General features: G+C 31.7%; 1 protein-coding gene across 1 annotated transcript; it reads right to left on the bottom strand.

The window, feature by feature from the left end:
- Positions 1 to 7: 7 nt before the first annotated feature.
- Positions 8 to 10286, bottom strand: LOC106458194 (leucine-rich repeat-containing protein 47-like). The gene is made up of 6 exons (XM_013917668.2): positions 9459 to 10286; positions 8864 to 9031; positions 7689 to 7805; positions 4456 to 4574; positions 3726 to 3828; positions 8 to 867 (listed from the first exon to the last, which is right to left on the bottom strand). The coding sequence occupies exons 1-6, from the start codon at positions 10272 to 10274 to the stop codon at positions 538 to 540; spliced, it is 1653 nt and encodes a 550-aa protein (XP_013773122.1). The 5' UTR covers positions 10275 to 10286; the 3' UTR covers positions 8 to 537.
- Between the last annotated feature and the right edge of the window lie 3566 nt (positions 10287 to 13852).

Raw genomic sequence — 13852 nt, 5'->3', positions numbered from 1 at the left:
ATTTTTTATTTTAAGCCAATTTAAAAACTCCCCCCCCCCCCAACAAAAGGGGCAACTTTATGCTGGGTGACCAATCATATCACAATAAGAACTTGAATTGGAAAGTACAGTGACAAGACAAGGATAATAAGAGGCAAAAAAAAAAGAAGCTAAAAATGGTTCCATAAAAATAAGAGATAGCAGGATGTACTGGAATAACCCTTTGAGCTTAAGAAATTTCTTTGCAAAAACAAACAAAATAACTTTAACTCATAAACAAATTTTTATGTAATCAAGAAGAGTACATTTAGTTTTTTTTTTATTAGCTCACACTTTTCTGTAGCTTCTAAGGTTATGATGAAGCACTTAACCTGCTCTTGGGTAGATGAAAAGACTCCCTAGTGGACAAGAGTAAGTAGCCTCTCTTATCAACAAATTTAATTACATGTAATTACTGTTTTCACTGAAGACAAAATTTACAAAATAAAAAAAAATTAACAGATTAAATTTCTCAACTTGAAAAACAACAATAAAGAAATAATAACAAAAAAACTTTTCTCATTCTCTCAGAACAGTGATTCCATCGAGCTGAAGGTCAGTACGGGAAGGGTAGACAACACGTAGCTTGCCCTCTTCATCAACCACTTTCACCTGTTCCACTATTAGCTGAAGGCCTTTCTTTGGAGACTTATCTTTTTCAGTGCCATTGTCATCATGTGTTTCTCCTCCTTCCTGTTTGCATGTAGATTCCTCACTGGTATCTTGACTTCCTGGCTCTCCTAATCCAAGCTGTAGCATGTTCTGTAGCAAAGCATCCATGATTTCTTTACAAGTTGACAAAGAACATCCTGTAACTTCTAAAAATATGTCTGTTGTATCTTCTGTGACCTGAAATGCATACAGTTCTTGACAACTTAGTATGGATAGACTATGAAATCACTTCTATAACGTCTTTATTACCAAAAAATACTAACATGGTTACTGTCCATAAATATGATACAAGTTTATAAAGAAAAAACAGTCTCTGATTTATTTTTGATTTAAAAAAAAGAGACTTTAAGACATCGTATTAGACACCAATTCTTTGTTTATCACTGGAGAGATGATTAAACTGGCAAGTAAAACACACACAATTTAAACAATATAATGAAAGTAGTTCCAGTCCTTCACTTTTTTGAAAGTGTCTAGGTATGCTGATAAGTCACTGCATCTTTACTTCTCCCACAGGTGTGAAAAATTGTAGACCTTGCAGAATTTGATACTAACCAGAAAAATGTAACATTTTGCAAACATTTCTGTTAATTTAACTTAAGACATAAATATTCTGACAACCATAAATAAAGTGGTTTCTGACAAAAATTTGGTGAGGTTATCACTGTGTAGCTGCATTGTCTAATGACATGGTAACAAAAGTTGTTGACTTAGATACAAATCCATTTTAAATTCAACTGTTTACAAAACAATGTCAAACTGTGTACAAGAAATGATTCAGTGTACAGAAGCTTGAACGGGTCATTGTCAGGTTATACAAGAGTGGTTAAACTTTATTTAGAGTACAATACTCAGTATTGATCTCCTTTTTATAAAGACTGCTGCAAATGGTGTAAAAAATTAGGATCAAGTTGTTTTTTGAGCTTAAAAGAAATCAAAATAAGAATTTTGACTTTTTTTTCATGTAATATACAAGTGTTCAATTATTAATCATTTGAGGTTTTGTACAATCACATGCAGTTCATCTCATATAAAAAAAAAAGAATTGTGACTTGTTGCATGATTGCATGTTGCGAGATTTTTTGGAAGTCAACTGTTATTTATTGCAAACGTCTAATATTGAAGTAATTAGTTTAATCATGCAGTCAATGTCAAAGTTCAGGTTCATTCATTAATTTCAAATACTTTGCAAAAACAAAACAAATCAACTAATCAATTAAACCAGAAAGGCGCTAAGAGAAAACTCAAGTAAAAATTAAGTACAATTTATAGACGCTTCAATTTTTATTGTACATTCCCATTTTCTTTTGATCTAATAGCTAAACAAAACAGAGACTAATGAGGATATTACAATCTCTTGAGCTTCCTTAAAATATTACATCTGATAATACAGTGTAGCCTCGTTATAACGCGATCATTGAAGTCCATAAAATGTCATCGTGAAACAAGTGGGGTCGCGATAAATCGGGGTTCAATAAAATCACTTTAGTGTATAATTTAATTAAATAAAATTTGTTTACTGATTTACTATAATCACTAAAAATTTAGGCTTAACTGTCCTTGCAATTGATGGCAGAAAATTGTGTAAGTACTTTATTTCTTGTTTTTCATATCTATTCATTATTTATCATTATAAAAGTAACTAAAATTAAAATTTTTTTTTTGGTGGTTACGAGGTTGGTCGAATTGACTGATACAGTTTTGAGCTAGGGTAGAAAAAATAACAAAAACTATAAGGATTTGGTGAAAAAAAACGTTTGAAATGCATTTAGGTTTTATGGATTACAAAAAGGAAATTTGAGATCTTTTAGATGACAAAAAGTATTTTTAATTTTGACATGAAAATCACTTTGCACTCAGACTAGTTAAAAAAAAAGAATCAATATTTCATAGATAAATTTAAGTAAAAATACTTCACTAAAAAATCTGAGTTTTTGTGTGCAAAAGGTTTCCAATGTTTACTATAAGTCTATAAAATTTTGTAAAGATACACTTAAAATATTAAAAGTTATTAGTATGTAAACTATAACGAGGTTATGGTTACGAGGTCGGTCCCAGAGACTGAGCCCGCGTCGAAAGAGTTAATGACCCATCGCATTATATCCGAATTTGCGTTACATTGGGGCATGTAAAATTGTGGTTTCACTGTATACTTACATATATATATATAGTTTGTAATTACCATATTTGCCACTGTATAAGATGATACTTCTTAGTCTTAAAATAATGCCTGATTTTACCCCTTGTCTTATATACAGGTTCGAAGATAGAGTTCCAGTAAGAACTCTCTGGTTAATAGCATATTTAACCAGAACTACGTTGTTCCTTTTACTTTTGTTTGTTTTTTGAGTAAGTGCATTGACATCATGCCACCAACTGCGTTAAAATAACATATTTGTAATTGCATAATTTGTCTCTATACTTCGTAACTAGCAGTTATTTATCTCACATGCTAGTTACAAATAATCAAGGCATTTTTGCTTTGAAATGTATTGATCTCATCCATCATACTAAAATACTGCTAATATTATATGAAAAAAAGTAAGTTTCTGTAATGTACACTAACTTTATAAACATGTTTTTATAGTAGATCATTGTATCTTATAGTTTAGTATTTTTTTGTAATAGAAAAGTAGTTCAACTGTGATGAAAACTTTGTAAAGTTGTTTATTACACGTTTGTGATTAAGTTATGCGGCATTGAATTGTCTGCAGTATTTGAAGAGCATAAAAACACACACATATGGTTGTATTGATTACCCTAGAGTGCAGGTTAGCACAGTTTAAAAATAACTTCTAAGAATTTCTTTACAAAAGTAACACCCCTAAACTTGCTTGACAACAGAGGTCGTCCTACACTCTGAACCTCAGAGAAATGCACTTAATTTGTTCAAAAAATCCACAGTTGTCTTATACATCACCAAATACAGTAAGCAATTTGCTGTTAAAAATTTACACCTTAAAATCTATACAACTTTAAAAATTACCACATTTTCCCTTAGTCCTTTCTACATGAAAAAATAAATAAAGAGGTACCTTTGTTCCACTGCTGTTGGTGATTGGTGGAAAAGAGATCACTTGACTAGATTCATCAACCAAGCAGGGATAGTGTGATTTGTCCTTGAGAAGATACAGATATCTAGAGATAATAATACAAATGTAAACACAGCAATAAGTGGTAATAATTTATCAAATTAATGTAATGGTATGATCAGATAATGTTCTGACCAGTGCAAGTCCTTTAATGATAAAAAATAGCAACTAGCATTATACTGGCAGATAGTATCTTCTGTACAGACAGTAAACTAGAAAAAAAAAAAAAAAAAAAAAAGAAACAATGCTGCTATTTCACAGATATGATATTAATAATGTCTTTCAACTCCATGATTTTAATCCCAAACAGAAATATTCATTCTGAGAACAATTAAGTAATTTGTGTATGTTACAATAATGACTGCCCCCTCCCCATTTTGTCTACGTCAATAGGCATGGTGAAAAACTTAGCTATAGGCAAGTTAATTTATTGCAAAAAAAGAAGCTGCTACAGTGTTACAAAACATTTAAAAATTAAGGTTTCTCACAGGTTGTTTTGAGCGAGATATGGAAATTAAAGTAAGAAGAAATGACCCTAAAGAATGACAATATTGATCAGAAGATATTATAACAATAATAAATATATTAAAAATAAAAATCCATTTGAATTCCTGTTTGATTGATATTGCTTTATAGAAATAAAAAACTTTTAGATAACCTATACTGAGCTTACTTGTGTATTCCGGAATAGACATTTTTTTTCTTCTCCTTTCTCAAGGTTTCAGCTTCATTATTAAGTTGAACATACAGTTCTTCAGCAGTTACCTCACTTTTTCTTCCCAAAGGAACAAGCTAAAATAGTTTGTTTAAAAATAAGTTTAACAATATCAATGAAGGAAAATGGATTTCATATTTTTTGTAATTTCCATTTGCTCATGTTTCTTTTTCTAGCTGAGAGAAGAAACTGATGCTTTAATTGCAGCTACAACAATCAGCAGTTTTTCTTCTTTCCTAGATGCACAACAGCCAGAAATATTAGAAGTATTTATGAAAAACTGAGTCATGATTTTATTATGCGCACAATAACAATTCCATTAGAAGTGGTACATAATGAATAAAACAAAGTCATGGCTCAATTTTTTATGTGGTGTTAATATTACTTTAATGTAATTGTGGTATCTTTAAGAATGTACGAGTGACTGTTGTGAAAGGCCTAAATAAATCAACAATTACAGCTAAGTTCTGAGCTCTATCAATAGAAATATTGAGTTTGAGAATAAGAAGATTATTTCTAGTTTATTTATAACATTGATTACTTTATTATAGTTTTTGGAAAGGATATAAATACAAGTTACAAGAACCAGTTTAATATCTAGTTTAGAAATTTGAGGTTCCAAAAATTAAAGTTGTTACCCCTCCATTCAAGTCCCTATTTTGAACTTTATTAATTCTATTACTAAAACCACCAATAGGATGAATATTCAAACTTCTAACAATCTGAACACCTGAATCAAATCACCTCTAACTTTTCTAGTATACACAGAAGTTACCTTTAATGCCTCAAACTTTTCCTTATAGTTGGAAAGCATACAGAGAATGGCTATCCATATGATAACAAGTTCAAAAATATTTCAATTATAAGGAGAAACTTACAGACCATACAATCAGAAATATGGTTATACAGTATGTCCAAAAGTTGGTTGTCATTGAGGAAATTAACACTGCTTTTCTTGTTTCTTTGCATATTTTTTATATAATTGCACTGAACATTTGCAAATGTAAGGATCATGCATTTTCAGACTATCAATTTGAGGGTGTTCATTTTAAGCACATTCTGTAAACATCTACAGTCATTCAGCCTATGGTACCCAACGTTTGAGACACCCTGTAGTGAAAAACCTATATACAAACTTGTTTTTAAGCAGAATTATTTCACTATTAAAATTAGCTTTTGATTTGATAAACAAGATTAAATATTTATTTATTTAATATGTATATCAAATGCAAAAGTTATATTATTTGTTATTTTTATCTAGGATAAAGCATTGAATATTTTATAAATTAATATTAAAACATGTTAAAAAGCATCACACAAAATAAAGAACCCAATGCAAATACTTGAATGTGCATACACAATATTATTTATTAAATGTTCAATTAACATGTCTCTTAACCCACTCCAGAAGGGTCACGGGTCAAAGGCCATGTTTGTTGACTCATATTCAAAATTTTATTGAACTACTATTTCATGAATTTATGTCAATAAGTTTGGTACCAAACTGTTGATCATAATTCAAATTTTAGTATTATACATTATTTAATTACTTAATTTAAAAGTAAATATTAAAAAACAGAGTTAAACATCAGTTTTTGTGTGTCATGTGGTATGTTGAATGGTGCACTGGTTCAAATTAGATATTTGTGATGTCAAAATACCAAGTCTATAGTTTTGTACAAATTAGGACTTCAAATTAACAATATTGACAGCCAGAATATAAAATAAGAACCTCCCATCTTTTCTATTTGCTGACATATCACTCATGTAATAAATCAAACACAGTGGCACCCAGACCACCCCTTTACATTTTTGGAAACAGTCCCTTATATACACTTACTTCAATATATAACCTGTGAATAACCATTCAAAAGCTCAGAATGTCCCCTAGTGGCTTTCTCAGCCATTTTCATGTGTTAGTATGCCATCTCTTTCTTTTGAATCAAGATTTCAAGGAGGTAGGTTGTGTCTTTAGTGTGCTTGAAATTTCATATTTTTTTAGACTGAAATACATCATTGTTACTAAGCTTGATATATTATAGTGGAATTCTATGATATTGATATAGTAATTTATGATTTTTTTGAATATTCAACTTTATATATAAAACCTAAAAAAATTATTTTGTTTCATATCCACCACGTGCAAAACTTTAAAAAGCTTAGCAACCTTCGTCAAGCAACAATCGAGTACAAAGGTTGTAACTAGAAGAGATAATTGCTTGCTTTACTTCTTTATTTACTGTTCTACATTTTAAGAAAAATAAGTTTAAGAACTTATTTCTAAATGGTAATAATCTATATACATATATAATGTATAATAATTATGGAAATGTGACTGTATTTTACAAAATACTAGTCAACTAAAACACAGCCCAGACAAGTCATTCTGTAAAGACTAAAGGTCAGTTTTATAATATTTGATACGGTAACATGAGTGTACATGTGCTGCATCATTGTAACCTCTGTATTGTTAGCCATGCATAGCTGAAAGGTCAATATAATAAAAATAATAAATGTATAATGTTATGAGGTTTAAGATATTTAGTCTAAATATTTATGTTTTTGTGTTATAATTTGTTGTCATTCTATAATGAAAGAGGCATAATTTATATATTTATTTCCTAATTTGTTATGGTGGTTACAAGATCGGTCAAATCTACCAAATCCATACAGAGATTCATTAGTGAAAATAACAGATAAAATATAAAGTTTTCTTTCTTAAGAAACATTTAATAACTATCTGGAGATTATAAAGATTTCTCATATGAAACTTGAAAACTTTCTGATACATAAAAGTATTTTTAATCTTTAAATGTAAATTACTTTGCATGTTGGATAGGCAACATGTGAAAAAAAAAAGAAAAAAAAAGCATGAGAAAAACATTGCTTAACAAGCCTTAAGACTTAATAGAAAAAATTGTATGAAAGTAATGTAATGTTTACTAATAATCTGCCAAATTTCATTAACATACACTTACTACTTTAAAAGTTATAGCATGAAAACTATAACAAGGACAAAATGGGTACGAGGTCAGTCTCAAGAACCGAGCCCATGCTGAAAGAGTTAACACAAAATATAAACTTATCATACACATTTATACAGCGGTAAACATTTTTACACTAGTTCATACAAGTAAAAAAAAAAGTCCCATTTTCACCAATACTTTAACATAAATGTAAGTTTCACTGACCTTGATTCTAGCTGGAGGTCGGGCATCATAAGTGACGTTACCATTAATTCTGTTTAAGTCATGGGTTGCAATAGTTCCAAGATTTCTTTTCCCACAAATTGTATCATGAAGTCGAGTCTGAAGAATTTTGGTCAGGAAAATAGGATTTTAAGTAAAACTGTAGCAATTTAGCATTTCATCCAAAGACAACACTAAGTATTAATTATTTTTTAACTTTTTTTTTTATAGATACAACTTAAAAGAACACTCACTATCTCATGGATGGTGGTATAGGAGGGAGGCTCGCTAGAGCTGAAGCTACCCCAAAATGTGCCTCAGCCTTTCCTGTAGTCCCCACACCGATAAAAAATTTGAATTTATTTTAAAGTTTTACTATCTAATCACTAAAGTTTGTGTGCCAACAAGATGTATGGTGCAGTTCCCTTAATTTCCTGTCTAAGCCAAATCATCTCCTTAACAGGAAAAGGCTGGCACTACCCCTGTTTGAGCTCATTGTCTTCTTACATAACATAAATATATGAATCAATCTCTCTAACCATTATCTAGTTCATAAGTGACAAACAAATATGGTGATGAAAGAAACCAAAAGGAAGTTAATATACATGCATTACAAGTACATCATATATGAAGAACTAAGTCTGTTGTGAATTTTTTACTACTTTTGATTTGAATTGATCAAGGAATAAAGTTAAAAAATTTGTATATTGATTCAACAGTTAAGAGTTAAAAACTGTTAACTGCAAAATAGTTGAAAAGTCTAACTGTCATGTGAAGATGCCTTTTAAGGGCAGTTTCAAATACAGCTTCATGAGCTTAGACTACAAAACTATGGCAAGCATGATAGCCACAGTAAAGGCATTAGGCTACATCGGAAGAATCATATTTTTCTTTCAGTATATTTCACTTAAAATTTTATCTTTGTTCATGATATATTACTTTACATGGGTTAAACTTGCTCATCAAACAACAAAACAAGTTTTCATAATTTTATCAGCTGCTGGTCAAATGTGGAAAGTTTTCATTAGCAGATAAATCTCTAGTCAAAATGGGTAGGAAACTTTTACTATTTGAAAGGTCAAGTAATGTTTAAAGTTCTCACTACTTTACTGAGTTCTGGTCAAATAGCCTCAGCCATTAATAATTATAAAAAAAGAACGTTAATTTTTATTCATTACCTGCATTGCAATAAATTTCTTGAATTTTTCTCCACCCTGGAAGTTCACTTGACGAACAATGCAAGCAATGATGTATGGTCGTACATCTCGTACAGCAGTAGTAACAATCACAGAGAAGGTTGAGTCACCTGCATGAAGTATCTTCAGTTTGTCCAAGATTTCATCAATCTTTATAAACAATGGATGTAACAAATATATTAATACTAACAAAGAAAATATAAATCTCAGTATTACAATATTTCCTGCTTACTTTCAATATTAGTGTATATAATGCTTGGAGACGGCTTGAATGGGTAATGAAGAAAAACTTTAATTTAAGTTTAACATAACAGCAAATGTACAACCTTGTCGAAACGTTGTACATTTGCTATTATGTTAAACTTATATTAAAGTTTTTCTTCATTACCCATTCAAGTTGTCTCCAAGCATCAGCCTCAAAGTGGGTTCCTCATCATCGAATTAGTGTACATGTAAAACCAACTTCCAAAAATTATTTTTTGTTTCTGCATATACACACAAATATTACTCAATAAACATAAATTAAGAATTACCATATAAAACTATCAAGACCACAAGGAGTGTTAAAAAGAATTACCTTACTATTCTCCATTTTTTTGTTTCCTTTTTTTCCAGGTTTTCCTTTTCCTTGCCCAGTGTTTTTATTGTCCACTGATACTGTTTTGGGACAATGACTGCGTACATAATCAAGAATTTGTTTTTGTCGGCACTGTTCTACTAACTTTTGCAAACGTTTGTCTGATAACTTATTACCTTCTAGAAAAATGTCTTTTAATTTAGGACAATCTCCTAGCTCTCCTGGTACACTCACAAGTGCATTATTATTCAAATCTAAAATTTTCAATGCCAGAAGCTTCTTTATATTCCCAGGAATACTGGATATCTTGTTGTTGTTTGCCCTTATTTCAGATAGTTGGGTGAAGTTCTCATCCAAAATGCTCTCTGGGAAATGGGAACAATTATTGTTTGCAAAGTTTAAATATATCAAATGGAATAGCCCACGCAGATTAGGCAGAGAAGACACTTTATTTAAGCTGATGTTAAGAGATTGGAGTGCTGTTAATTTATGAAGTACATCAGGAATAGCTTCTAGCTGATTTACTGATAAATCTAGAAATTTAAGTTTGGAGAGTTTTTCAATGTGACTCGAAATTGTATGCAATTTATTGTTTCTTAAACTTAATTGATTCAAATTTACCAGTTGACCAATGTTGTCTGGAAGAACATCTAAGCATGTATTACTAATCTCCAGAAATTTTAAATGAGTTAACTCAAAAACAGAAACTTGTAAACCACTTGTTTCAATTTTATTTGATACCGACTGACCAGTTAACGTCAATTCACACTTGTTTGCACGTTTAGCTTCTAAAACTTCTTCCCACATAGTCTCCATTATTCATAAACGTGTAATGCATTGTAGCGACATCTTCTGGTATATCCAAATACATTAGCTATTTGTTACGTAACAAAAAGAACAAAATAATTAATCACCAAAATATGTATATTTAGGCATATCCATAATTGTATGTGTGCCCATTCTCTCTCAGGTACCTTTTCTACCAGTTACATTTTACCTTCAGTTATTTTCACCGTGGTTTTAATTTTCCTGCTGAATGTGTACTTCTTTATTTTTTCCTTTACTTTGATAGCATAATCATTTCTAGTTACATGCAGACACGATACACTGAACTTCAGGTTTTTGCATTTCATTATTTATATTTATTGGCTCTAATTCTACTTGGCAGTGCTCCGAATCCATAGTTGTTGTCTTGAAAAATCAGAATAGAAAACCATGATCGATATCATAATGAAACACCGAAAATTACCGCTGCTATGAGCCCGAGTCCTGAATTTTTTAAGCACCTAGCGACGCCTCTGCTTATTAGAATTTTTAGGATACTGACTCTAAAGATTATAGCAGAGGCGTAAGAAGCGGTAAGGCTAGTCAGGCCATGGCCTGACCACTTTTTCTTAGCATGTATAGCTACAACTTTTGTATCAAAACTTGCTTTTTTTAAAAATTTAATACATTACATTGTGTGTATATACACTATTTGTAATTAAAATGACTCAAGATTCAATCTAAAAGCATTAAATTTTCAAAAATTCTCTGGAGGCATGCCCTCAATTCCCCCTAGAAAATGGCATGCTTTGCATTGCGGTAGTGGAATTTGCACACATCTTGTATTACATTGTTTAGTTGTGGCAATAGCCTGACAACTCCAAAATTGCTTCCTACGGTTTAAGACATCGATTTGCATTTGATAGGACCAAAAGTATACTGTCCAAGTTATACTAAATATTAGTTTAATTAGTTGAAGGGTGAAAAAGTTGTGTTGTAAGTTTAATTGTGGTAGGATACGAATGCTTGTAAATTCTGTCCTGTGATAAGCCACATCATAAAAAAAGTGTCACATAATCATCAGTTCACTTTTAACTTTTCCTGTTGAAATAGATTATTTGTCATTTTATTTGATTTAAACATTAGATGTTTTAAAGCACACATGCCTGTCATAACCTTAGTTCCCATTCAGAGGCGTAGCGCAGAAAGCGTGGGCTCCCCTGCGAATTTTACCATCGAGTCTCCTTCATATCCGATGTATTATAGCGCTAAGGGCCTCTATATAGCATGCCCCCACTCCCCGCATCTGCTCTCTTTTTTTTCTTTTCATCTTATTGCGAGTGAACATTCGTGGTTAAGAGAGATAATTAACTGACGGGAATCATTTTTTTTTTTGGTTTGAAGACAACTTCTCTATGACATTTCCTAAAAGATGTTGTTTCTTGCACCGGTCTATACAAGCACTTCCTCTTTATCTATTTCCCTTTATAACACGAGACAATAAAAACAATAAAACTGTCGTACGAACTGAGCTAAAATGCTAATCTATTCGCTGTTATCAATAAAATGCCTTTTACTACCCATAATTATCCATAAAAGACATTAAAAGGTATATTACAGTTAAAGATCATTCCTAGTTAAAGTTGGGTGTAGTATATATTTTACAATTTAGTGATTTCATTTTCAGCGTCATTTTTTAATGAAATAAGGTAGCTTTAGTTACAGGGGACAATAACTGGTTTTGAATAAGAGACTAATGTCAGAGACTGAGATAAAGGGTGACTGTTAGGGATGAAGTTATCTATAATATTGTTACGTCTCCGTTTGTTAATTAACTTTCCGTAACTTCGTTCCGACGAAACTTTAACGACACAAGTCTTTACTTAATAAAACTGGTTTATTCTTTCCGAATATAACTTTACGATACACTTAATTTCAATATTCGCGCTAAAACAAACACTATAACGAACGAACGTTAACTTCAGCAATACGTCTCTCTCTGACCGCAGTTCAATTACTCATTACCTACACACACACATTACCGCGTCACGTTGTCCCCCTCTTATATATACCAGACTACCCTATCTAGAGCATTCATGAAGGAACAAGATAGTTCTAGAAACTAGAGAGCGCCACACCAGTCACGTGACCTCGATGACGCAACAATATGCTTTAATATCACATGTAGCCCTAGCACCCAACAAGTAATACTTAGGTTCTTTTCCTAATTACCGCAGTACGTCTGCCCACAAGATGTAGCGTATAGCCCTTATTTACTGTTTTTTTTTCTTTGTTTGTTTAAAGAATAAGGTGGTTGTTTCAACCATAATTATTGTACCGTTTGTTTGTTCTGAATATTTCGCAAAGCTACTTGAGGGGGCTATCTGCGTTAACCGTCCCTAATTTCGAAGGCAACTAGTCAACTCTTGACCAGCGAATAGTGGGATTGACCATCACAATATATCGCCCCACGGCTGAAAGGGCAAACATGTTTGGGGACGGGATTTGTTCCCGCGACCCTCAGATTGCGAGCCGAGTACCCTAACCACCATGCAAGTATTATTTTTTAAAGTATCTTGAAACAATTATATTTGAGCAATTTGGAAGTTTACGTTTGTAATTATGGTGAAGAAAGCTAACAAAGAGTATACAAAGGCCAGAAAAACTTTCTTGAGATAATTTTACTAAAGTACTTAAGATATACGAGATGAGGGTTTTCTCGGTTTTAAGTTGTTTTTACAGACAAAGTTATAATCACATTTATCTATATTATACGAAGATTTTTCGTAATTTCGAAAACAATTTCGTTTTTGTTACTGACAAGTGTGTGCCGATTCCTTTCTAGCAAAAACCGTTTTACTTTCAAGATATGTCGAGGAGAATCCATGCCTCAGTCAAGTCCGTTGAGCATGCTGCTGTGGTATATCCAGGTGAAAATGAAATAGCTTTGGACAGGTCCGCTAGACAACAGTAGATTCGCTTAAGATATTGATTACAAAGTAATACTAAATCCCTTATAAACTGAGTCGATGTGAAATGAAATAACGAATGGATACGAAGTTTGTTTGTTTGTTTTTTAATTATGCACAAAGCTACACAAGGGCTATCTGTGCTCTGCCCACCACGGGTATCGAAATCCCGTTTCTATCGTTGTAAGTCCGCAGACATGCCGCTGTGCCATTGGGGGGCAGGATACGAAGTGCAAAACAAAATGCACAATATTTATTAGAACACTAAACACAAACACTGTGGGTGCATTTTCTTGAATAAACGACAAGAAGAATTTGACACGTGTGTGTACAGTAACAAACATCTAATTCTTGAACGTTTCCCAATGTACATATTCAATCTTCAGCAAGCTATATTCAACAAAATAATATATTAGGTACAAAATTTATAAAGTTCAAACATTTTCTAAAGAGTAATTAAATACAAAATAAAAGGACGAAGTCAATAAAAATAAATAAATAAGAAAGAATAGAGAATTGAGAAAGAATTAAGTCTCGATGTTTTACAGATCTCGAAAACGAGACCGGCTAAATTTGAATGTTTACCAGTATCCAGACCAAACCATTTATAACATGCACTATTCAAAAATGATTGCTACTGTACGTTGCATTACGCATAGG

This window comes from Limulus polyphemus, unplaced genomic scaffold, assembly GCF_000517525.1.
Source record: "Limulus polyphemus unplaced genomic scaffold, Limulus_polyphemus-2.1.2 Scaffold427, whole genome shotgun sequence".
In the NCBI taxonomy this organism is placed as follows: domain Eukaryota; kingdom Metazoa; phylum Arthropoda; class Merostomata; order Xiphosura; family Limulidae; genus Limulus; species Limulus polyphemus.
This window is presented reverse-complemented; position numbering and strand designations above follow the sequence as displayed.

What these genes read in the sequence shown, in the direction of transcription:
- LOC106458194 (XM_013917668.2), bottom strand. Translation starts at nt 10,274, where the DNA reads ATGGAGACTATGTGGGAAGAAGTTTTAGAAGCTAAACGTGCAAACAAG. An exon ending in AGAAATTTATTGCAATGCAG is followed by an intron (nt 7,806 to 8,863) that starts GTAATGAATAAA and finishes AAAATTCTTCAG; the next exon opens with ACTCGACTTCATGATACAAT. An exon ending in GACCTCCAGCTAGAATCAAG is followed by an intron (nt 4,575 to 7,688) that starts GTCAGTGAAACT and finishes AAACTATTTTAG; the next exon opens with CTTGTTCCTTTGGGAAGAAA.